The sequence below is a fragment of the Heloderma suspectum genome, chromosome W (genome assembly GCF_057233095.1).
Source record: "Heloderma suspectum isolate Gila_16-S chromosome W, 16-S_ref, whole genome shotgun sequence".
Classification (NCBI taxonomy): Eukaryota; Metazoa; Chordata; class Lepidosauria; order Squamata; family Helodermatidae; genus Heloderma; species Heloderma suspectum.
The window spans coordinates 48,505,058-48,530,431 of NC_139475.1; the positions used below are offsets into that span (position 1 = coordinate 48,505,058).

The window sequence follows — 25,374 nt, forward strand, 5'->3', positions numbered from 1 at the left end:
TCCCTCTCCTTCTTTCCTGGCTTCCTCCTTTCTCTCTTGGACCTTCTTTCCCACTCCCTCTCTTTCCTTGCCTCCCTCCCTCCCTCTCCTTCTTTCCTGGCTTCCTCCTTTCTCTCTTCGACCTTCTTTCCCACTCCCTCTCTTTCCTTGCCTCCCTCCCTCCCTCCCTCTCCTTCTTTCCTGGCTTCCTCCTTTCTCTCTTCGACCTTCTTTCCCACTCCCTCTCTTTCCTTGCCTCCCTCCCTCCCTCCCTCTCCTTCTTTCCTGGCTTCCTCCTTTCTCTCTTCGACCTTCTTTCCCACTCCCACTCTTTCCTTGCCTCCCTCCCTCCCTCTCCTTCTTTCCTGGCTTCCTCCTTTCTCTCTTCGACCTTCTTTCCCACTCCCTCTCTTTCCTTCCCTCCCTCCCTCCCTCTCCTTCTTGCCTGGCTTCCTCCTTTCTCTCTTCGACCTCCTTTCCCACTCCCTCTCTTTCCCTGCCTCCCTCCCTCTCCTTCTTGCCTGGCTTCCTCCTTTATCTCTTCGACCTTCTTTCCCACTCCCTCTCTTTCCTTGCCTCCCTCCCTCTCCTTCTTGCCTGGCTTCCTCCTTTCTCTCTTCGACCTTCTTTCCCACTCCCTCTCTTTCCCTGCCTCCCTCCCTCCCTCCCTCTCCTTCTTGCCTGGCTTCCTCCTTTCTCTCTTGGACCTTCTTTCCCACTTCCTCTCTTTCCCTGCCTCCCTGCCTCCCTCCCTCCCTCTCCTTCTTGCCTGGCTTCCTCCTTTATCTCTTCGACCTTCTTTCCCACTCCCTCTCTTTCCTTGCCTCCCTCCCTCTCCTTCTTGCCTGGCTTCCTCCTTTCTCTCTTCGACCTTCTTTCCCACTCCCTCTCTTTCCCTGCCTCCCTCCCTCCCTCTCCTTCTTTCCTGGCTTCCTCCTTTCTCTCTTCGACCTTCTTTCCCACTCCCTCTCTTTCCTTGCCTCCCTCCCTCCCTCTCCTTCTTTCCTGGCTTCCTCCTTTCTCTCTTCGACCTTCTTTCCCACTCCCTCTCTTTCCTTGCCTCCCTCCCTCCCTCCCTCTCCTTCTTTCCTGGCTTCCTCCTTTCTCTCTTTGACCTTCTTTCCCACTCCCTCCCTCCTTCCCTCCCTCCCTCCCTCTCTCTCCTTCTTTCCTGGCTTCCTCCTTTCTCTCTTGGACCTTCTTTCCCACTCCCTCTCTTTCCTTGCCTCCCTCCCTCCCTCCCTCTCCTTCTTTCCTGGCTTCCTCCTTTCTCTCTTCGACCTTCTTTCCCACTCCCTCTCTTTCCTTGCCTCCCTCCCTCCCTCTCCTTCTTTCCTGGCTTCCTCCTTTCTCTCTTGGACCTTCTTTCCCACTCCCTCTCTTTCCTTGCCTCCCTCCCTCCCTCCCTCTCCTTCTTTCCTGGCTTCCTCCTTTCTCTCTTCGACCTTCTTTCCCACTCCCTCTCTTTCCTTGCCTCCCTCCCTCCCTCTCCTTCTTTCCTGGCTTCCTCCTTTCTCTCTTCGACCTTCTTTCCCACTCCCTCTCTTTCCTTGCCTCCCTCCCTCCCTCCCTCTCCTTCTTTCCTGGCTTCCTCCTTTCTCTCTTCGACCTTCTTTCCCACTCCCTCTCTTTCCTTGCCTCCCTCCCTCCCTCTCCTTCTTTCCTGGCTTCCTCCTTTCTCTCTTCGACCTTCTTTCCCACTCCCTCCCTCCCTCCCTCCCTCCCTCCCTCCCTCTCCTTCTTTCCTGGCTTCCTCCTTTCTCTCTTCGACCTTCTTTCCCACTCCCTCCCTCCCTCCCTCCCTCCCTCTCCTTCTTTCCTGGCTTCCTCCTTTCTCTCTTCGACCTTCTTTCCCACTCCCTCTCTTTCCTTCCCTCCCTCCCTCTCCTTCTTTCCTGGCTTCCTCCTTTCTCTCTTCGACCTTCTTTCCCACTCCCTCCCTCTCCTTCCCTCCCTCCCTCGCTCTCCTTCTTTCCTGGCTTCCTCCTTTCTCTCTTCGACCTTCTTTCCCACTCCCTCTCTTTCCTTGCCTCCCTCCCTCTCCTTCTTTCCTGGCTTCCTCCTTTCTCTCTTCGACCTTCTTTCCCACTTCCTCCCTCTCCTTCCCTCCCTCCCTCCCTCTCCTTCTTTCCTGGCTTCCTCCTTTCTCTCTTCGACCTTCTTTCCCACTCCCTCTCTTTCCTTGCCTCCCTCCCTCCCTCCCTCTCCTTCTTTCCTGGCTTCCTCCTTTCTCTCTTCGACCTTCTTTCCCACTCCCTCTCTTTCCTTGCCTCCCTCCCTCCCTCTCCTTCTTTCCTGGCTTCCTCCTTTCTCTCTTCGACCTTCTTTCCCACTCCCTCTCTTTCCTTGCCTCCCTCCCTCCCTCCCTCTCCTTCTTTCCTGGCTTCCTCCTTTCTCTCTTCGACCTTCTTTCCCACTCCCTCTCTTTCCTTGCCTCCCTCCCTCCCTCTCCTTCTTTCCTGGCTTCCTCCTTTCTCTCTTCGACCTTCTTTCCCACTCCCTCCCTCCCTCCCTCCCTCCCTCCCTCTCCTTCTTTCCTGGCTTCCTCCTTTCTCTCTTCGACCTTCTTTCCCACTCCCTCCCTCCCTCCCTCCCTCCCTCTCCTTCTTTCCTGGCTTCCTCCTTTCTCTCTTCGACCTTCTTTCCCACTCCCTCTCTTTCCTTCCCTCCCTCCCTCTCCTTCTTTCCTGGCTTCCTCCTTTCTCTCTTCGACCTTCTTTCCCACTCCCTCCCTCTCCTTCCCTCCCTCCCTCGCTCTCCTTCTTTCCTGGCTTCCTCCTTTCTCTCTTCGACCTTCTTTCCCACTCCCTCTCTTTCCTTGCCTCCCTCCCTCTCCTTCTTTCCTGGCTTCCTCCTTTCTCTCTTCGACCTTCTTTCCCACTTCCTCCCTCTCCTTCCCTCCCTCCCTCCCTCTCCTTCTTTCCTGGCTTCCTCCTTTCTCTCTTCGACCTTCTTTCCCACTCCCTCTCTTTCCTTGCCTCCCTCCCTCCCTCCCTCTCCTTCTTTCCTGGCTTCCTCCTTTCTCTCTTCGACCTTCTTTCCCACTCCCTCTCTTTCCTTGCCTCCCTCCCTCCCTCTCCTTCTTTCCTGGCTTCCTCCTTTCTCTCTTCGACCTTCTTTCCCACTCCCTCTCTTTCCTTGCCTCCCTCCCTCCCTCCCTCTCCTTCTTTCCTGGCTTCCTCCTTTCTCTCTTCGACCTTCTTTCCCACTCCCTCTCTTTCCTTGCCTCCCTCCCTCCCTCTCCTTCTTTCCTGGCTTCCTCCTTTCTCTCTTCGACCTTCTTTCCCACTCCCTCCCTCCCTCCCTCCCTCCCTCCCTCTCCTTCTTTCCTGGCTTCCTCCTTTCTCTCTTCGACCTTCTTTCCCACTCCCTCCCTCCCTCCCTCCCTCCCTCCCTCCCTCCCTCTCCTTCTTTCCTGGCTTCCTCCTTTCTCTCTTCGACCTTCTTTCCCACTCCCTCTCTTTCCTTGCCCAGTCTCTCCTATTTCCTTGCCTCCCCTTTGCCTTTCTCCCCCCTTCCTTTTACCTCCCCGTTCCCTTCCCCTCTCCTTGTCTCCTGGCTCCCCGCTCCTCCCTCCCGCTCGACCTTTGCCTGCCCCTCCCCACCCCTCCCCCGGGCTTCTGGGCTCCGCCTCCGCGGCGGCAGCCGCAGCCACAGCTACATCTACCTGTACTGGGTCCAGCGGGGTCCGGCAGCCATGCGGACGACGGGCGGCGGGGGCAGCGGGCCGCGCCCGGCGGGCGCCTCGGAGCCGGCGGCAGGCGCCTTGGGCTCGCTGCTGGCGCTGCGGCGGGGCGGCTGCGGCGGGGCGGGCAAGGGCGGCTCGCCCAACGGCGAGTTCCGGCGCGCGGGGGGCGGCGGCGGCGGGCAGCCCAAGGTCTCCTTCACGTGCGGCGCCGGCGCGGCCGAGGACGGCCCCCCGGAGGCGGCGGCGGCGGGCGGCGGCGGCGGCCAGGCCGGCTTCCTGCAGCGCCAGCTGGGCGCGATGCTCCAGCCGGGCGTCAACAAGTTCTCGCTGCGGATGTTCGGCTCGCAGAAGGCGGTGGAGCGCGAGCAGGAGCGCGTCAAGTCCGCGGGCGCCTGGATCATCCACCCCTACAGCGACTTCAGGTGAGCGCCGCCTGGCCGGGGTAACTACCTCGGGGAGGAGGGCACGCGGGCAGGCCTCCCCTCCCTTCCCCTGTCCCCTCCCGGACATCTGGGGTAACTACCTCTGGATACTGATGCAGACAGTGAGGGTGAGGCGGTGGCATCTGGTCTCCAGGGCCATTTCAGATTTCCCTTCCCATTTCCCCTCCCTAGAGGCAGGGAGATCCGGGGTAACTACCTCTGGATAGTGACAGAGAGGGTGAGGCAGTGGCAGCTAGTCCCACAATGATTTCAGGCAAAGGGGAGGGGTTTCCTCTCCCATCCCATGCCCCACCACATAGGGGCATGGAAGGGAGGGAGTTCTGGAGTAACTACCTCTGGATAGTGACAGAAAGCATGCAGTGCTAGAAGTGAGGGCGAGGGTGAGGCACTGGTGCTAGAAGTGAGGGTGAGGGTGAGGCACTGGTGCTAGAAGTGAGGGCGAGGGTGAGGCACTGGTGTCCAGCCCCTACTGGCTGTTTCAGGCAGTCTTGAGCAAGCAGTTGGGGAGGTAGGTTTCCCTTTCCCTTCCCCCTGGGGCCATGGGAGGTAGGCAGGCAGGCAGGTAAGGAAGGATATTCGAGGTAACTACCTCAGGGTAACCACAGGGAAGGTTCTGCAATGGCAGTCATACAGCAATTTCAGGTGAGCTATGTTGCAGTGACCTGGGGGGTGTGCAGGGGGAGAGGAGAAAGCAGAGTGCAGATCTGGGGTAACTACCTTGGGGTAGTGACGGAGAGGGTGAGGCACTTGCAGCCAGCCCCTACAGCTGTTACAGACGAGAGGGAGGAGGGGTTTCTTCTCCCCTCCTGGTCTCTTTCCCCATAGGGGCATGAGAGGGAGGGAAGGAGATCTGGGATAACTATCTCTGGATAGTGATGGAAAGGGTTAAGGGGCTGGCAGCTAGCCTGAAAGTGATTTCAGGTAGTCTTGAGCAAGAAGGTGAAGGGGATGATTTCCCTGTCTGCTGCCCCTGGGGGCATGGGGGCAGAGAGGTGGAGGAGAAAGATCCAAGGTAACTACCTCAGTGTAGTTAAAGGGAGGATTACGTACTAGTAGCCAGGTGGAATATTTTCCTCTCTCCTGGGGTAACTGTCTAGGCATAACTACCTGGGGATGGTGACAAAGGGGTATTTGTACTGCTAGCTACCCCTACAGTGATTTCAGGCAAGTGGGGTGTGTGTGTGTGTGTGTGTGTGTGTGTGCGTGTGCGCGCACGCGCATGCGCATGCGCACCCTATCCAGGGGAAGGCCCTGGAGGCATGGAAGCGAGGGAGATTTGGGGTAACAACCTTAGGTTAGTAATATAGATGATGATGTATTGGTTGGTAGCTAGCTAGTCTTAACAGCAGTTTCAGATAAGGTAGAGGAGTTTTCCCTCCTCTCCAGGACCATGGAGGAAAGGGGAGAGATTGGAGGTAATTACCTTGGAGTAACTTCCTTAGGGTAGTGACAGAGAGGATTACATGTGGGTTGCTAGCCCTACAATGACTTCAGGAAAGATGATTGGGAGAGAGATGTGAGCTAGGTTCCAGGGATAGCAAGGCTAGTAGCCCTCTGTTAAACAATTTCAGGCAAGGTGGGAGGTCTTTCCCCAGGGTGGGAGGGAGAGATAATAATCCAAGTTAACTATCCTGGGGTAGTGCCTGCAGCAATTTGGGGCAAGGCAAAAACCTTGGAGCTGAGGAAGTGGCAAGAGTTAGTAAGGGTTGGCCATCCAAGGTTACTTCTGATGGTGGGCTATATGCCTTCAGCTGCTCTTGCCACAATTTCCGGCAAAGCGGGCGATCCCAAGGTAGGGTAGATGGCAATCTGGGGTAACTACCTTGGGAGTGTTGACAGAGAGGGATATGTGCAAAGCAGCCCTGCAGTGATTTGGAGCAAGGTAAAAGAGATGGTGGTGTGAGGTCAAGGCCTTAGGGGTGGTGACTAAGCAGCTAACTGTGTGGCAAATTTGGGTAAAGCAAAATGCAGAAGGGACAATCCAATAAAACTACCTTGGGGGTAGTGAGAGGAAGCAGTGCTAATACGAGGTATATTTCAGAGGTAGCGACACTTTGGAAGCTCTTTGAAGAATTCTGGAAAGAGGAGGAAGAGAAGGGATGGGAGGATGGGTAATCTGCGGTAACTACTTCAGGGTAGTGGCAGAAAGGATGAGAACAACTACCTCTCCAGGATAGCAAGTGAAAATGTATATCAGAATTAACCTCACAGGGGCACTAATGCACATTTCCCCAAAATGGCTAGTGTAGCTGCATAAAGACTCTCAGTCAAAGGCAACCAACAAATATGTCTATTTTACAGGTCGGGAACACTGAGGCAAAGAGAGGAGCAAGGAACACAAGGCCATGTGGTCCTTTGAACTTGTAATTTTACTTGCTGTTGTTCAACTCCTGGAAATTGGGGGTGCCTTTGCTGAGCGATTGCAAATCACCCCCTGATTTTTGCGGTGCTCCAAAGTGCTGCTCTGGGGTGCCTTGTGGAGGGCGCAGGCTTGATGATTCGAAGTAGTTTTCTCTAGAGTCGTGAGGGAATTGGTGCTCTGGATCTGTCGATCTGAAATGAAACCCCAGGGTATTTTGGAATGGAAGCGGTGGGGGGGTGGGAATTCCAAGTAAATACCTCTGGGGGAGGTAGGAAGGTAGGGCAAGTGCTGGGCTCGAGAATCTCTCCTCCTCGTGATTTTAGATCTTTGGGTCTTGACCCAGGTCTTGGGTGAGGGGGAGACAGAAAGTTGACAGCTTTGACAGAAAGTTGATAGCAGCTTTGGAAGCAACGGTGGAGGAAACTCTGGGTTTGGGTCTCCAACAGCACCATCCTCTGCATATTTACTTGGAAGTAAGCATCTCCTCCACCCCCCTATGTTCAAGGGAGCTTACTTCCAGGTACCCCTTCATGGATCACTGCCTTGTTGTGGCAAAGGGGCTTGCGTAACTCAGTGAAGCCATAAGCTATGCCGTGCAGGGCCACCCAAGACGGACAGGTCATGGCGGAGAGTTCTGACAAAATGTGGTCCACTGGAGAAGGAAATGGCAACCCGCTCCAGGATTCCTGCCAAGAAAACCCCATGGAACGTATCACAAGGCTAAAAGAGATGACGCCGGAAGATGAGCCCCTCAGGTCGGAAGGTGTCCAGTATACTCCTGGGGAAGAGCAGAGGGTATTTCCAAGTAGCGCCAGAAAGAGTGAAGCGGCTGGGCCAAAGCCGAAAGGACACTCAGCTGGGGATGTGTCTGGTGGTGAAAAGAAAATCCGATGCTGTAAAGAACAATATTGTTTAGGAACCTGGAATGTCAGATCAATGAATCAAGGTAAGCTGGAGGTGGTCAAACATGAGATGGCAAGATTGAACATCGACATCTTGGGAATCAGCGAACTAAAATGGACAGGCATGGGTGAATTTAATTCAGGTGACCATCATATCTACTATTGTGGGCAAGAATCCCTTAGAAGAAATGGAGTAGCACTCATAGTCAACAAAAGGGTGGGAAAAGCAGTACTGGGGTACAATCTCGAAAACGACGGAATGATCTCAGTACGAATCCAAGGCAAACCATTCAACATCACAGTAATTCAAGTCTATGCCCCAACCACTGAGGCCGAAGAAGCTGAGGTTGATCGGTTCTATGAAGACCTACAACACCTTGTAGAATAAACACCAAAAAAAGATGTCCTCTTCATCATAGGGGATTGGAATGCTAAAGTAGGAAGTCAAGAAATCACCGGGATAACAGGCAGGCATGGCCTTGGTGTACAAAATGAAGCAGGACAAAAGCTAATAGAGTTTTGCCAAGAGAACATGCTGATAATAGCAAACACTCTTTTCCAACAGCACAAGAGGCGACTCTACACATGGACGTCACCAGATGGTCAATATCGAAATCAGATTGATTATGTCCTTTGCAGCCAAAGATGGAGAAGCTCCATACAGTCAGTCAAAACAAGACCTGGAGCTGACTGTGGCTCAGATCATGAGCTGCTTCTTGCAAAATTTCGGCTTAAATTGAAGAACGTCGGGAAAACCACTAAACCGTTCAGGTATGACCTAAATCATATCCCTGATGAATATACAGTGGAGGTGAGGAATAGATTTCAGGGATTAGACCTGATAGACAGAGTGCCTGAGGAACTATGGACGGAGGTCCGTAACATTGTTCAGGAGGCAGCAACGAAATCCATCCCAAAGAAAAAGAAATGCAAGAAAGCCAAGTGGCTGTCTGATGAGGCTTTACAAGTAGCTGAGGAAAGAAGGGAAGCGGAAAGCAAGGGAGAAAGGGGAAGATATACCCAACTGAATGCAGAGTTCCAGAGAATAGCCAGGAGAGACAAGAAGGCCTTCTTCAATGAACAATGCAAAGAAATCGAGGAAAACAACAGAATGGGAAAGACTAGAGATCTCTTCAAGAAAATCGGAGATCTCAAGGGAACGTTTTGTGAAAGTCGGGCATGATAAAGGACAAAGAAGGCAGGGACCTAACAGAAGCAGATGAGATTAAGAAGAGGTGGCAAGAATACACAGAAGAACTATCCAGGAAAGATCTGAATGTCCCTGATAGCCATGATAGTGCGGTCACTGAACTTGAGCCGGACATCCTCGAGAGTGAAGTCAAGTGGGCCTTAGGAAGCATTAGTAACAACAAAGCTAGCGGAGATGACAGTATTCCAGCCGAGCTATTTAAAATCCTAAAAGATGATGCTGTTAAAGTGCTGCATTCAATATGCCAACAAATCTGGAACACTCAACAGTGGCCACAAGACTGGAAAAGGTCAGTTTACATTCCAATTCCAATGAAGGGCAACGCCAAAGAGTGTTCAAACTACCGCACAATTGCGCTCATTTCACATGCCAGCAAGGTGATGCTCAAAATCCTACAAGCTAGGCTTCAGCTGTATGCGAACCGAGAACTACCGGAAGTACAAGCTGGGTCTCGAAGAGGCAGAGGAACTAGAGATCAAATCGCCAACATTCGCTGCATCATGGAGAAAGCAAGGGAATTCCAGAAAAACGTCTATTTCTGCTTCATTGACTACGCTAAAGCCTTTGATTGTGTGGATCACAACAAACTGTGGCAAATTCTTAAAGTGATGGGAGTACCAGACCACCTTACCTGTCTCCTGAGAAACCTGTACGAGGGTCAAGAAGCAACAGTAAGAACCAGACATGGAACAACCGATTGGTTCAAAATTGGGAAAGGAGTACGACAAGGCTGCATATTGTCACCCTGCTTATTTAACTTATATGCAGAGTACATCATGAGAAATGCCGGGTTGGATGAATCAGAGGTCGGAATTAAAATTGCTGGGAGAATTATCAATAACCTCCGATATGCACACGATACCACCCTAATGGCAGAAAGCGAAGAGGATCTCAAGAGCCTCTTGTTGAGGGTGAAAGAGGAGAGTTTAAAAGCTGGTTTGAAACTCAACATTAAAACAACTAAGATCATGGCATCTGGCCCCCTCACTTCCTGGCATATAGAAGGGGAAGAAATGGAAGCAGTGACAGATTTTACTTTCTTGGGCTCCAAGATCACCGCAGACGGTGACTGTAGCCATGAAATTAAAAGACGCTTGCTCCTTGGGAGGAAAGCTATGGCCAACCTAGACGGCGTAGTAAGAAGCAGAGACATCACCTTGCCGACAAAGGTCCGTCTAATCAAAGCTATGGTTTTCCCAGTAGTAATGTATGGCTGTGAGAGCTGGACTATAAGGAAGGCTGAGCGCCGAAGAATTGATGCTTTCGAACTGTGGTGCTGGAGAAGACTCTTACGAGTCCCCTGGACTGCAAGGAGGTCAGATCAGTCCATCCTAAAGGAAATCAACCCTGAGTGCTCATTGGAAGGACAGATAATGAAGCTGAAGCTCCAATATTTTGGCCACCTAATGCGAAGAGAAAACTCCCTGGGAAAGACCCTGATGCTGGGAAAGACTGAAGGCAAAAGGAGAAGGGGACGGCAGAGGATGAGATGGCTAGATAGCATCACTGATGCAATGAATATGAACTTGAGCACGCTCCAGGAGAGAGCGCAGGACAGGAAGGCCTGGCGTGCTATGGTCCATGGGGTCACGAAGAGTCGGACACGACTGAACAACAACAACAACTTCCAGGTAAGCATGGTTAGGATCACAGCCCCAGATCGTCCCTTTTGGAATGACGCGGGAGGGCAGGTAATAGGGCACAAGCCGAAATCTGGTTCATTGTTTATGCCCGGTCTTCCCACACGTCTTTCAGACGTGTTGGACTACAACTACCATATCATGGGAAGGCTGGTTTATGCCCTGTTGCAATTTTAGTAGAGGTAATGTTCTGTAGGGGTTAAAGACAGTTCAAGGTGACTGGAGGTGGGGGGAGATCGGGTGGGAGCAGATCGGGATAATAGTGCACCCCTTCACATGATTAAAGTAATTCTGGAGATCTTTTTTGTGCGTTTGTGGTGGGGGATGTTAATGAGGTGCGGGTGGCTTTAAATGACTTTGCAGAAATGTTGGTTATCTCCCAGAGGAGCTGGGATTGGAGGGTAACCCCTTCAGCGATTGCAGATGACCTGGGAGTTTGTAGATTTGGTGGGCAGAGATCTGACAATCTGGGGGCAACCCTCTGGGGTGGGTGTCAGTCACGGGGTCTTGGGGGTGGGGTGAAGTCATCAATCCTCTCTCTACCAATCTCAGGCCACAATCCTACGCACATGCTTCCCCGGCAGTAGTCTCCATGGAACGCAACGGGGCTTCTCGGTAGACCTGGATAGGGACGGAGAATGATCAAGGAGGCTGAGTCAAGCATTGAGCACAAGAAAATTAATCCTGGGGGTAAGGGGTGGTACAGGGATCACCTATAAAGCCATGTCGAGTTACCTCAGGGGAGCAGGTTCCTGCAGTTGTACCATATGGAAAAATCTGCTCACCACCTCAGCTCAGTGCTTTCTGCGGCTTAATTCCACCCTCAAGGTTTGTGTGTGGGTTGGTGGGGGTGGGGGAAATGTGTTGTTGATTAAAACCTGTGGCAACAATTTGGGGGGTCCCCGATAGGTAACAGGGCGGGGGTAGACAAGAGAGTTTGCTGTGGGTTCAGCACCAGACTTCTACCTTGGGGTTTATACTAATGGGTAGCCTATGTATGTGAGAACCCTGCTTCGCAGGGATTCGAAGTATTCCTTAGGTGACAGGGGGGACCGTAGCCCAGAGACAGGGCGCCTGGTTTGCCTGCATTTGGTCCCAGGTTCCATTTCCATCATTTCCCGTTGAAAAGGGTTCTGCGATCAGGTTTTGGGGCTGAGCAGCTTGAGTCCTGAGCAAGGTGCTGCCAAGTCCTGGCTTAGATGGTCCTACGAGATATAAGAGAGGTTCCGAGGCTCTGATTTAAATCAGTGGTTTATTCAGGATGATGAGGACTGGAATCTTGCTTTATTTGTAGTCAACAGACTTTAACTCTGTGGTGGAGACCCCTCTGTTCTGTTGGGCTCGCTGAGTCCTTCTTGGATCCCAAATCCACTTGTTCCTCTCACAGCAGGGTCAAATACAACGGCCCTTTTAGCAAATGAGGCCGTACAGAAATGTTAATAATACATAAAAATCCATCCATGTCCCTTGGGTAATCCACATTTGTAGCTATGCCAGATTATCCCAGTAGCGGGGTGTAGGTGTGTGTGGGGTATTTTGCAGCTTTTCCCCAAGTGTGTGCCCCTCAGATGTGTTGGGCTGCAACATCTGTCATCCTCAGACAGCTGGGTTGTAATCCAGCAGAACTACAGTGCACCGGCTTGTGGGAGACTGACGTGCTGATTAAAAACAGTATTGAATTCCCAACGCTCCAGAGTCTGTATGGCTGTTTATTTAGTTTTTTGCAAGAGGGATTTTCAGGTAATGAACCCTGCCCCCACACACACACTCCCCCCTCCCCCGATCTTGTGTGAAAGATGGGTGTTGCTCCATTCTTCATAGTGCTTTAAAGTTTTAGGGTGACTTGGACCCATGTCAGATCAGGGCCGTCAGCTCTCCAGGTGCATAGGATGTATTTACTTAATTAATGAATTAAAACATTTCTATCCTGCCCTATATCAGGAGGGTTGTTCATGACTCTCCATTTTCAGAGTAACTTCAGGGCATTGTATTTGGGGTGGGGAGAGTCCTATGAGTGGTTGCGGGTTTCCCGAGCAAGGATTCAGCTTAGAGGGGGAGAGACGGTGGGTGATACCCTCCTCTAAGAAACCTTCAGGATTTGGGGCAAAGGTGGTGGTGGAAATGGGGGATGGGTTGAGTTTTTTTTGGGGGGGGTTATCCCCAGCACCCTTTATGGCCTTCGTTGGGGTTCTTCTGCTGTTGGGAGCAGAGACCGTCTGAATGTGAAAAGGTGCGTTTATTTTGACTGTTTTTCTTTTTTTTTTTTTAAGGGAAGGGGTCCCCCAAAGGCTGTGTGTTTTCCCTTCCCCCTGGAAAAAAAGAGGCAAATTGGGGTGGGGCTTTCTGTCCCCCAATGATTTGCTGAGAGTAGAAAGATCAGCCTAGGCCCACTCAGAGGGCACCTTGAGATGTGTGCAAAGAAGACCCCGGTTGAGATCATATTGGGAAATCAAGCGATTTGTTCTCCTCCATTCCCCCATCTCTCTCTCTCTCTCTCTCTCTCTCTGATTATTGATTGCCCCCCCTTTTCTGACTCTTATAACCCCCCTGCCTTTCAGTAATAATTTGGATTCGGATAGATTTCCTCCAGGACGAGGGGAGAAATCCAAGCCTGTTCCTTGCAAGGTGACAGAGCTGCATGAGTGTGGAAAGAATAGAACTCATCCTGTTGCAAAGCAAACCAGGGACTGCAGGGTGTGTGTGTGTGGGGGGGGGGGTGCTGTCAGCCCTGTGTTACTTGGGGGCAGGGCAGGGAATGTGGAGAGAGCACAGAAACACTGACCCGTCTTTTCCAGCATCCTTAAATGATGCAAAGCCGGTGACCGATGGATTCCATGTGCCATGTGCACGCACACATGTTGTTTTGGGTGCAAATCATGTCATACATGGGTGTTGTCAGTTTCCTGCTGACAGGACAGCATGGGGAAGCATTCCCTCAATGTCAGAGGTTTCTTGGTGGGTTTGGTTTGCTGCTTCTCAGCTGCTGCAGTGATTCTTTCTCTTCCTGCCCCCCCCCCCCATTCTCAAGGGAGTTCATAAATCAGATCAGGTGTGCTTTGGATTTTGAAAACCATAGCAGAGCGCTCTGCTGCTGTTTCAGGGCTCGGGGGGGGGGGGGCGGGGGCAGTGAAGGTGGCAGTCAGCGTTGTAGCCTCTGTCACTCGGCTGTTTAGAAACGTATCTGGTCTCTCTGGAGTCGTCTTGTGAAAGATGCCTCCGTGAGACTTATCCTGGCGCTGTACAGGGCTTGGTGCGGTGCACAGCTTGGCAAGAGACGGGCTCTGTTGCAAACCTTATTCGATGACCTTGGGCTGTGCAGCCTAACCAACCTTGCAGGGTTGTTGTTGCGGGGGGGAAGAGACCTCAAGGCAGTGGGGTTGGCCACTATGGGAACAGAGGGTAGAAGCCAACTGAAGTCCTGCTTAGAGCAGACCCATTGAAATGAACGGGTTTTGAGGTAGGCATGACTAACTTAAGTCCCATTCATTTCAGTGGGTCTCCTTTAAGTAGGACTTCAGTTGGATTCTAGCCAGAATGCTGAACGAAACAGGCATTCTGTTTGATTCAGCAGGGCTCTTATGTACCCAAAAGATGGGCATATTATTATTGTTATTAAAGTTTGTATCCTGTTATTGTTAGATTAATTGTTCTTTTCATGCCATTGTATTTTATGTTTGCTGCTTTGATACCTTTGTGGAAAGCATTCTATAAATTTGAATAAATAAACATTGTTACCACCTCCAGGCTAAAGGTCCCACCGCTCATTCCAGATGTGTGGAGAAGCATCTGTCATTCCTTGGGCCTGATGGTGGGGCACTCTGCACTGGATCAGGAACCCTGTTCTTTAGCATGATTTAACGTGTCGGCATTGGGGCAAGAAAGAGGACTTAGCAGGTTGGGTTTAGCACACCTTTCCAAAACCTGGCACCCTCCAGATGTGTTGGACTACAACTCCCAGCATGGCTGGGGGTGCTGGGAGTTGTAGTCCAACACATCTGGAGGGTGCCAGGTTTTGGAAAGTGGAGCTAGCAGGTTCCTTTGTTCAGGGCTCATTCTTCCAGATTCAAATCTGTAAAATGGGCATAACTGCAGGATGGGAATGGGGCAACCCCTCAATCTGGTTGAGGTTAAGTGAGAAAATGGACAGGTTGGGTCTCACTGTCATTATTAATGACACCCCACGTCTATAAATTGAGGTACTTGCCGTTTTCCAATTGCCTGCCTCTTACCTCTGTGCGCCAAATGACCACCTGAAATATTGTTGTTGTTGTTCAGTCGTTCAGTCATGTCCGACTCTTCGTGACCCCATGGACCATAGCACGCCAGGCCTTCCTGTCCTGCGCTCTCTCCCGGAGCGTGCTCAAGTTCATATTCATTGCATCGGTGATGCTATCTAGCCATCTCATCCTCTGCCGTCCCCTTCTCCTTTTGCCTTCAGTCTTTCCCAGCATCAGGGTCTTTTCCAGGGAGTTTTCTCTTCGCATTAGGTGGCCAAAATATTGGAGCTTCAGCTTCAGTATCTGTCCTTCCAATGAGCACTCAGGGTTGATTTCCTTTAGGAACCTGAAATATATATATATTTTAAAATGTGCATGTTATTGAAATCCGCCCCCCCCCGTCCGCCCCAGAAACCAATGCCCAATTGCTGTATGTGGGTGTTTTTTTCCATGGATATCGAATATAAATCTAATACACCAACTTCATCGGGTTTCATCCTTTCAGCCTTTCCCAAGGCTGGCACCTTCCAGAGGGGTTGGACTACAACTCCCATCACCGCAGGGGCCATGCTGGCTGGGGATGATGGGATTCATAGCCCAAGGTGTCTGAACAGGAACACCCCTCATTCCAATGTTTTCTTGCTTGTCAGAATTTAAAGCAATGCTGTAGGAGAGCCTTGCTTGACCTCCCAGATGTTTTGGACAACAACTCCCAACACTCCTAGCTACTGGCCATGCTGACTGTGGCTGATGGGAGTTGAAGTCCAAGGCATCTGGAGGGCACCAGGTTGAGGAAGGGCGGACAAGACCGTTGACCGTTTGACATGGTTGCAAAGAAAGCAACCGGCTTCCGGCTGTTGCGGGAACACGAGCATTTCAGTGTTTGGATCTGACCAGAGGGCATTCTGGTTCTCATAGCGGCCAGCTTGTGGGAAGCCCTCAAAGAGGGCATGAACGTATTGGCCATCTCCTGCGGTTTGGCCCTGGCATCTCATCCTCCTAGGTAGACTGCCCCATGATGTGGAGGTTCCTCTTTCAGCTGCCAGTTGACAGTCATTGCATGTGCCACGACAGAGCCCGAAAACGTTCTCCCTGCATAAAGGACAGGGCGCTCGTGTTCAGAGAGTGGCCTTCCCGACTACATCTCCCATCATGCTTGGATCCTCCCAGCAAGGTAGCCCCCCCGCCCCCTCTCAGCCGCCACTCCCATTGCCAAACAGCTCTGACCATCAAGCAATTTCTCCTAACGTTCAACCGCAATCTACCCTCCTGTAATATTAGGTCCAGTCGGTCTTGAAGGTGTCCAGTGCAGGGAGGAAGACACTAGATTGGTTCTGTCTAGAACCATTTCTTTGAGGACTTGTATTTTATCTTGCTTTTATGGTGGGTTGAGAGACTCTGGGAAGGGTGCGGTGAGGGCTGAGCGAATAATCAGGGCAGATCCTGAGCTAAAAAAGTCCAGATCGATAGCCCTGCTGAAAACCACCCCCATGAAGGTTCCTCTTCCCTCAACTGTCACCAGGCTGAAAGGCTGAATGCTTTTTTCCCTCTTCCCCCCCTGCCTTTTTTCCTTGCATGTTGTGCCTTTTTTAATTGTGAGCCTGTGGTGAGGGTGGGGGGGGGCTGTCTTATTTTATGGGTTGCATGGAACGGAATGGGTTGCACAACGAACCTGTGGAATTCACTGCCACCGGATGTGGTGACGGGGAAAGAAATCCACGCAGGCCTCCTGACAGTTCCGGGCTCTGGTAGCTGTATGGAAACCCCAGTCTGTGTCTGTAACAGGTGCCGTGGGCCGCAAACCAGCTTTTACCTGATCCCGCGAGGGCGCTCCTCCTGCATTTTGAACATTCTTATACTTCCGTTCCCGTGCAGGTGGGGTGCTAGTCCCTGCTGTCTCTGGCACCATCAAAACAAGGAGAGAACTTTGGTGTGCTGCAGTGCCGTGGGGAGGGGAGGGAAGCGCTCTGCGGTGTGTCCTCAGTTGATCTCGTTCTCGATATCTCTGGGCTGGAGTGACAAATGACTCCTTCCCCATGGCTCTAACGGCTGGTGTTTTATAGTGTTGGTGGAGACGAGGCCGACCTGTCACTCTGGGCACAATGAGGTGGCTGGGTTTGGGTCGCTCTTCAGGGCAGGACCGAGGCCACGAGAATTCATTGGCAGTCTTTACCTTTGTTGCTTTTCCCAGTTTTATCACGTTGGCTGTTCTGCTTTCAATAGACAGTTACTTTTTATTATGATCATTGATTAACACCTTACATGTACAGTGCTTACACACAAGGTGCATAGTTATATAGAAACTTAAAAAACCCCTTAACCTGACCCCAGAGCATCAGACTGGTGAAACAGTACCATTTTACTAAAAGTTTGCAGCAAGGGCTAGCAGCTGTGCGAAACCTGGGGGGGTCCCCCCCCCACTCCTTCAGTCTGTTTGGGGATTTAGTGCCATCCCTCTTTTGTGTGTCATCTGGAACCCTAACAGAGCCATTGATAGCCCAACGGCCTACCTCGCTATAAGGAAGCTGGTGATGTTCCTGTTTCAATCAGTCCTTTCTCCAGAACCATGAGGACTAGCCTCTTACTTTACTTTTAGGGGAAAGACCAGAGTGGGTGAGCGCATCTGTGGATCCCGCAGAAAGGGGGACATTTTGGAGAGCAGGCATGGGAACCTCTCAAACCTTTCGGAGGAGTCAGAAAGAAATTCGCCTCCGCTGTCAGAAGGGGCCATAACTCAGTGGCGGAGCACGGCTTGGTGCACAGAAGGTCCCAGGTTCAATCCACAGCATGGTGGGGTTGGGAAAGACCCCTGTCTGGAACCCTAGAGACCAAACAGACTGAAGGAGGGGAGAACCCCCCACCCCCGGTGCCAGCACACAGGAGCACTGCGACTTGGATAGTCGAGGAAACATTTAATTTAAGCCCAATCAGTCCTTTGTTCAGAACCATGAGGACTAGGTTCTTGCTTTACTTTTAGAGGGAAGACCAGAGTGGGAGAGCACATGCTTTGCATTCCAAAGGTCTCAGGTTTGATCCCCAGCATCCCCAGGTAGGCCTAAGACACCCCCACCCTGCTGTCTGAAACCCTAGAGCTGCTGCCAGTCAGTGTCAGTAATACTTAGCCCAATGGACGAAAGCTCTGACTCTTTGTCCAATGTTCCTGTTTCAATCAGCCCTTTATTCAGAACCATGTGGACTAGAAACTTGCTTTATTATTTAAGGAAGAGACCAAAGCTCAACAGCAGAGCACCTGCCCCCTAGATGTTTGGGGTATCAAATCCCATCAGCCCCCGGCAGCATGGCTAACGCCCAGGAATCCTTGGGAGTTGTGGTCCCGTAAATCTAGAGGGCACCGATACTGAACAAGATAGACCAAGAATGTCTCTGTTGAAATCAGTCCTCATCCGTAATCCGAGAGTCCTACTGCTTTGCTTTGATTGAAGGTTTAGACTGCAGGTGGAAAGAGCTGAAAACATGCTAGGTTTCCGCTTGCAAGGACTTAAAAAAAATGGGTAGAAAGCGAGCATCTCAGATGAACGCCGGTGGGATGCAGACTGTCAGTTCCCATCGCTGCTTTTGAACACGATGAAGAGCTTGTTGTGCAAACTGTGGCTGCTTGGAGTTTGGAGGGGTGGGGTTCACATTTTTGAAAACTTCCCACAGACTGAGGCCTAACATATCAGAGGGAGAGATTCTAGCTTGGCATTCTCTCTGCTGTGATAGTTATCTATTTGAGGGGGGGGCGGATAGGGGAGGATTTAAATAATATGATCCCCCCCTCCCCACAGTCTGACACCTCTGTCTGGACTCTACTACCTGCTTCTGCACTCTAACACCTCATTGTGCCGTATGTGTAGAGCCAGTCTTGCAGAGCGGCCCTGCACCGGATGTTCTTTATGTGGGCCAGTTCTGGTGGTCTGGATCCATCTTCAGTGATTTTGTGCAGGAGACACATTGTACCTCTAGCAAGTGTTCCATGTGTCGCCAGCAGGCTGCAAGTGGCTTGGTGCATTGCAACTTGTGGAAGCCTGGGGGCTTTTGGCCCCCGCCGAAGGGAAGACATCTAGAGGTCTGAGCCCTGGAACCTTTCGGTACAGGCTTCCCATCTCAGTGCACCCATTTGCGCAGGAAATCGGAGTAAAAAAGATGCATTGAAGGGGGCGGAAGTGGTGTTTCGCTACACCAGGGGTGCGGAACCTGAAGTCCGTGGGCCGAATTGGTTCCTCCAGGGTCCCCAGAAGACCACACCCCATTTCCTCTGACCAGAGGTTTGACACCCTTGGCCTATGCCAACGTGGGAGGCTTGGCTGAATTTAGTGCTTGGGAGCAGAAATGCACTCTGCCCATGCACAGATGCACCCTCTCCTGTTGTATGACTCTCTGTATTCCAGCCCTGTGTCTCTCCAAACACTGAAAGTTGCTCACCTCTGGTTCCTGTTTCACGCCCTTCTCTCACTCCTGCCTCCCCCCAGGAAGTGCCCGTTCTGGGCCTTTTGCAGTACATCCTTTTTGGCCCGGGCTTCCTTTTTGAACTCCTTGAACCACTGCTCTGGGTGAGCCTCCCAGTTGGGAAGGGGGAAAGCCTTGGAACAGGGAATCGTGCAGGGCGGCAACAGGGGGCCTCAGCCTAGGGAGGTTCATCCCTTTGTTTCTCTGGATTGGAAGGATTGTATCTTGCAGAGAGACTGCAAGCTGCCTTTTCTGTGTGTTGGTGCTCCAGGTTTGTAGGTTTTCAAGAACCGATGTGCGCATTTCCAACGCATGTTGACGGTACCCTTGCAAACCGCAGATGAATACTCTCAGGAAGAAAGTCAGCCTCTCGCCTTCTGGTCCAAGTGCCATTTCGCAGAGGTGTCGGTTGCTCTGTTGGGAAGACGGGCGGGGAAAATGTCTTCATTCTCTGGGCCTACCTTACAGGGCTGTTGCATGGCTTTTGGAGACAAAAGCTGCATTCAGACGTGACGAGAAGCTGGAATGGCTGAGCATTTGGGCCCTTGTCATCTACCAGTGCTGGGCTCGTTCATGCTGCTGGGTCACAGTTTTGTGCAGGTGGGAGCGGGTAAACTAACCGGAAACAGGCAAGGAGACACTTAAAAGACTCAGGACCCAGGCCCAGAGGGTGTAAATTTGTATAAGATCTGCATAGGCTTGTTTATGTTTGTAAATGCAAATTTAGGAAGAAGTATTAGGCTTTATTGCAGTTTCACAGGAGGCAAAGCTGGCCAATTAATTTCCCCTCCAAATCATTTCAAATACACTGAATTGCTACAAAAGGGAAAGATTTGGTGAGGGGGAGTGTTGCAGCGTGTGTGGAGGGGAGAGTTAACCCTTCCCACCGCAGCTGCAATTCCTTTTGAAAATTGCCCCTGTGTGGATTTTAAGCTGAGAAAAAAACCCCTTCTATTGGCACCAGTGGTTACTCTGGGGCCCCGGAAATAGATTCAGAGGGGCCAGGAAATAGATTCAGGGTCCCCGGAAATAGATTCCCCTAGCAACTCTCCCTCCCCTAACAAACCAGGAATGGAAAGCTGACTTCAAACCCTGGCTTTGCATTCTGATTTGTTAGGGGAGTGGCAAACCAGGAATCTGGGTTCAGATGTAATGGGAAACTTTTGCTTCCTCATTTGTTTCTGGTTCATTTAGCCACTCCCGGTAAGACAGAGTTCTTGGCCATCCCAGTTTAGTGTTCGGGTCCAATGTGGCAAAGGCCCATGCACCGCTGGGGGGGGGGCGGGGGGAAACGCCCCCCTGCTCTGCAGTTGCGAAGCATTATTATTGAGCAATCATAGAGGATTAATGCCTGCCTCTCTGCCCGATCCTTTCCGAAATCTGATCAGCGTGATGGAATCTGCACCTGCTATTCCCTTCCCTCCCTACTCTTAAGATAAAAAGTAATTTAACCGAAAAATCATTTAGCATCTGTCTCCATGCAGTTGCTTTTCAGGATCTGCCCAATGAATGGCTGGCATGACATCGGCGTGAAATAAAATGCAGCCATTTCTCATTCTTAAATGATGTGGCTGTGGGGAAGCAGATGTGGGGGAGATCATGCTAGTGGAATTAAACTTCCTTTAAAATATTGGAAGTTTTTAAATATAAAATACGGAATTATTAGGAAGAAGCCAGGAGAAGGAGTTCTATCTTGTTAGGAGCTGTAAATCCAATTTAAAGGGAGAGGGGGAAATACAACTTGCAATTTGCTCAAGGTAATGGGCAATATGTTTTTTAAAGCCCTAACTAAACAGGAAACCGTCTGTAGTGTTTTGTATTTATTTATTTACTGTATGTATGACATTTATATCCCTCTTGTGAGGAGCCCAACGCAGCTTGCGTGATCCTCTTCATTGGGTCCTCACAACAACCCTGTGAGGGAGAGGCTAGGCTGAGAGTCACGGACTGGCCAAAAGTCATCCAGTGAGCTTCATGGCCACAGTGGGGACTAGAGGTCTCCCCTGTCCAACACTCTAACCACTACACCAGACTGATTTGGGGGCATCCAATTCTTTTAAGTGTTTTTCTTATCTTTGCAACATGGGTGAAGATGGATGTGATGTTTGCCGGGTTCTGGAATTGGTTTGGACGTGCCCTTCTCCTGAGTTCCGGTCCAGATATACCTATTGTAGAATTGTGGAGTTGGAGGTGACCTGATTTGGCCCACGGATTTGAGATTCTGTACTCCTGCTCTAGTCGCAGACTTCATGTGGGGAAGAGCCCGCCACCCCTTTAGCAATGGAATGGTTCCATTGCCAATCTGCTCTTCCTTTCAACTCATTGCTGCTAATGTTCGACAAAAATCTACCCTCCTGTAACTTCAGCCTGTGAGAGCGAGTCCTGCCCTCTGGGTCAGCAGCACGGAAGAGGTCTTTGCCCTCTCCCATGCGACAGCCCTTCAGGGATTTGGAGAGAGCTGCCACGTCCCCCACTTCCTCGCCTCGGCTGAGGCCTAAAACAAAACGGTTCTATGCGATAGCAGCAGAATCCAGCCGTGCTCAGCACCAACCAGCCAACACTGAAGCCGTCACAGCCCCCCTTTGGCTGAGGCCTAACCGGTTCTACGCGATAGCAGCAGAATCCAGCTGTGCTCAGCACTGACTGGCCAATGCTTATGCCATCACAACCCCCCTTTTGCATCCATCCTCAGAGCACTTCCGCAACCCTTAAAATAAACAAACAAACAAATAAATGTAAAAATAACAAGAAGGGGGAAGCTTTTCCGGGAATAAACATGCAGTGATTTAAAAATAAAAAAGTCCAGTGCTTTGATTGTGTTTGTGTAGCTGTGGTGGGCTTCCTTTTGGAAGGAGAAAGGAAGATCCAGATGTTAAAGGGAACGATTGAGCAAATGAATCTCAGACATGAAGCGTTTGGGAAACTCATAGATATGTCAGAGTGGCAGATTTGAGGTCTAGAAAGGATTACCTTCTGACGTGTTAGGATCTAATGATGGGACTCTGTTGGGATCTTATTGCTGGGTTGGGTTTTTTTAGCAGTGACACAAAAGCTCCTTTTTTTGACAAGCTTAGCTTGTCCCTGATAAAGAAGTTATTGCCATTATCCCTGGCAGAACTGAAGTGGGATTAGTGTCTAAAGTCACGAGGGTTTGATGGATTGGCTGGGGAAGGAAGCTCTTCTGCTCATTCTCCAGGAAAATCAAGATTGTGGTGTTTGTGTATGAGCTGCCTGGTGTTTTTAAAATTCCAGCCTGTCTGTCTGTCTGTCTGTCTCTCTCGTTCTTCCTTCCTTCCTTTTTTTCTTCCTTCCTTTCAAACATTTGTATCCTGCCCTTTATCATTAAGATCTCAGGGTGGTGTACAGATAAAATCAATTTAGACAGTATAAAACAATAAATAATTTAAACTGCTCCAAACATATTAAACCATGGACAAGCTAATACCAATTAAAATCTAAAACAATAAAACCGTTAAAACATGGGCTACTTTAGGGAGTGCATTTAGCCCTCCAAGGCTTTTGACTTGTTGCCAAAAGGAAACCAATGTCTGCACCAATCGGGCCTCCAAGGGGAGGGCATTCCACAACCGGGGTGCCACAGCAGAGAAGGCCCTCTCCCACATCCCACCGTAGTGTGTGTCTTGCACCAGTGGGACGCAGAGGAGGGCCCCTCCAACAAACCTCAGTCCTCGGGCAGGCAAATATAGGGAGAGGCACTCCCTCAGATATCGAGGTCCCAAGATGCTTAGGGCTTATCTTAAGCATAGGCTTAAGATAAGCCCTAAATATATGTGTATCGTGGCTCCCTGATAATTTCTTTTAAAAAAATCAAGTTTCTAGCCCTTATGATTGCAGCAAGAAGGGATGACTGCAAAAATCTCAGAAGGCAGTGGGGGAGTGTTTGGCGATGTGTGTGTTTATTTATTTATTATTTATTATTAAATTTATTAATCGCCCATCTGGCTGGTCACCCAGCCACTCTGGGCAATGTATAGCGTACAATAAAACAGTTTAAAACAATAAAATTCTACAATAAAAACATTTTCTAAAATACCCTAACCTACCCCAAATGCCTGCCTGAACAACCACGTTTTTAATGCATGACGGAAGCTCATTAAAGAGGGGGCATGAGGGAGTTCCCTAGGGAGGGAGTTCCACAGAGTGTGGGCCACCACAGAAAAGGCCCTCTCCCTCGTCCCCACCAGTCTAGCTGTCTTGGCTGATGGGACAGAGAGAAGGCCATCCGAGGCTGATGTTGTTAAGCGGCCTGTCTGGTGTTGCTGGAGGTGCTCCTTAAGATAGGCTGGGCCGGAACTGCATAGGGTTTTAAAGGTCAAAACCAACACCTTGAATTTGGCCCGGAAAACAACTGGTAACCAGTGCAACTCCTTCAGCACTGGAGTGATGTGATCTCGCCAGTGGCTGCCTTTAATCAGGCGAGCCGCCGCGTTCTGTACCAGCTGCAGCTTCCGAACCGTCTTCAAGGGTAACCCCACATAGAGCGCATTACAGTAGTCTAAACGAGAGGAGACCAGGGCATGTACTCCCGATGGGAGCAGATGGTCGGGAAGGAAGGGGCACAGCCGCCGTATCAGATGGAGTTGGTACAGCGCTGTCCGGCTCACAGCTCACACTTGAGCCTCCATGGACAGCTGGGAGTCCAAAATGACCCCCAGGCTGCGGACCTGGTCTTTCAAGGGTAGCCGTACCCCATTCAACACCAGGTCAACATCCCCCGACCTCCTCTTGTCTCCCACCAAAAGTACCTCAGTCTTGTCAGGGTTCAGCTTCAGCCTATTCCTCCCCATCCAGCCACTCACCGTCTCCAGACATTTGGACAGGGATTCTATGGCCAACCCTGGTGAAGATTTGAACGAGAGGTAGAGCTGCGTGTCAGCCGCATGTTGATGACACTGCACCCCAAACCTCCTGATGATAGCCCCCAGCGGCTTCACATAGATGCTAAACAGCATCGGGGAGAGGATGGAGCCCTGTGGCACCCCACAAGTGAGTGGCCACGGGTCCGACACCACCTCTCCCAGTGCTACCCTCTGGTACCTGCCGGAGAGGAAGGACCGGAACCACCGCAGTACAGTGTCTCCAATGCCCAGCCCCTCCAGGCGGTCCAGGAGGATACCATGGTCAATGGTATCAAAAGCCGCTGAGAGGTCAAGGAGAACAAGGAAGGAGCATTCGCCCCTATCCAGAGCCCTGTGTTCTGGATATGTGTGTGTTAGCAGGGCTTCCATGTGTGTGTTAGCAGGGCTTCCTGTGTTCCTGGAGTGGTACTTCAGTGCTTCTTCTGAACTGCAATCTGTATCCTGAGGGAAGTTGCAATGATATCAGTTTTACAGAGGGGAAACTAAGGCTGGGGGACTGTAATGCTTGCTGAAGCTCTCATGTGTCCTTGTGGGAAAAGGAGTTAGGGACCTGAACCCCACATCCCCTAATTCCAAGTGCCCCCCCCAGCTCAATTTCTGAAATGAAAGTAGATAGAAAGTCTTGTCCCATTCCAATCCTAGACTTTTGGAGGTGAGCTGTGATAATGGAAAAATACTCTGCACGCGCTTTGAGGCATGGCCAGTAGAGCCTAGCTGAGCGATGGCTGTGAAATTAGGTTGCTTTGAGTTGTTTGTTCCGTATTGTGCTGTGGGTGCCGAGAACTAGAGTTGTTAATTTTTAAAGCACCTAAAATCTGCTAAGGATTGCACGAAAGTATTTGTGGCTTTCATGTTCAGGCTAAAAACAGCAATTAGGGCAGGCCGTGTGTGAAACTCTGCCGATATTCACCTTTCTTTGGTTCTCTTTGTTGCCCTTGTGGGGGGCAGTTGCGTTGTTATTCCTGGATTAGAATCATAGCCTTTTTAGAGCAGGAAGGAGGTCATCTAGTCCACCCCACTGTTCGACCTGGGAGTCTGCCAGCTACAGCTTCGCTACACTTCCAGTCAGGTCTGGCATGAGGACAGAGAGAGACAGGGTGGTGTAGTGGTTAGAGTCTTGGGCTAGAACCAAAGAGACTCAATTCAAAATGTCGCTCAGCTACAAAGCTTTCTGGGTGTGTTCTTGAGTCAATAGCTATCTCTCAGCTTAGCCTACCTCACAGGGAAGTTGTTGTCAGGATAAAATGGGAAGAGGAAGACCGACTGTAAAGGTTTGAGGCCTACAGAGGCAAGGCAAAGAAAAAGGTTGGGCTTAGAGGCCTGGAGTTTTTCTTGGGAGGGGGCATCCCTGAGAGGAATAGTTCCATTTCCCCGGTTAAGTTTCAGTCTCATTTCCCCAGTAAAGTTTCATTTCTTCAGTTTTGTAACAGTACTTTCACCTTTGAGGGAGGAGGGTATATAAAGAGAGTGAGAGAGCCAGTAAGAGCACAGTTGAGGAGACCAGAGCCTGAAGAGGGAGCAGGAAGAAGCAGCCTGGAGAAGTCGAAGACAGCTAGGGGAAAGGAACTTGCATTTTGCAACTTTTATTTTCTCTGAAGGCCTTT

At 50.8% G+C, this 25,374-nt stretch overlaps 1 protein-coding gene across 2 annotated transcripts in view; it reads left to right on the top strand.

Moving 5' to 3' along the window:
- Positions 1-3,934: 3,934 nt before the first annotated feature.
- LOC146333997 (potassium/sodium hyperpolarization-activated cyclic nucleotide-gated channel 2-like) overlaps positions 3,935-25,374 on the top strand; it is an 83,732-nt gene continuing 62,292 nt past the window's right edge. The window contains exon 1 of one of the 2 annotated variants that reach the window (XM_084825389.1): positions 3,935-4,089. In XM_084825389.1, coding sequence (XP_084681515.1) covers positions 3,965-4,089 — 125 coding nt within the window. In that variant the 5' untranslated portion in view covers positions 3,935-3,964. Of the gene's footprint in view, positions 4,090-9,265; positions 10,216-25,374 lie in introns of those variants that run through there. The other variant, XM_084825388.1, reaches the window with a different exon arrangement.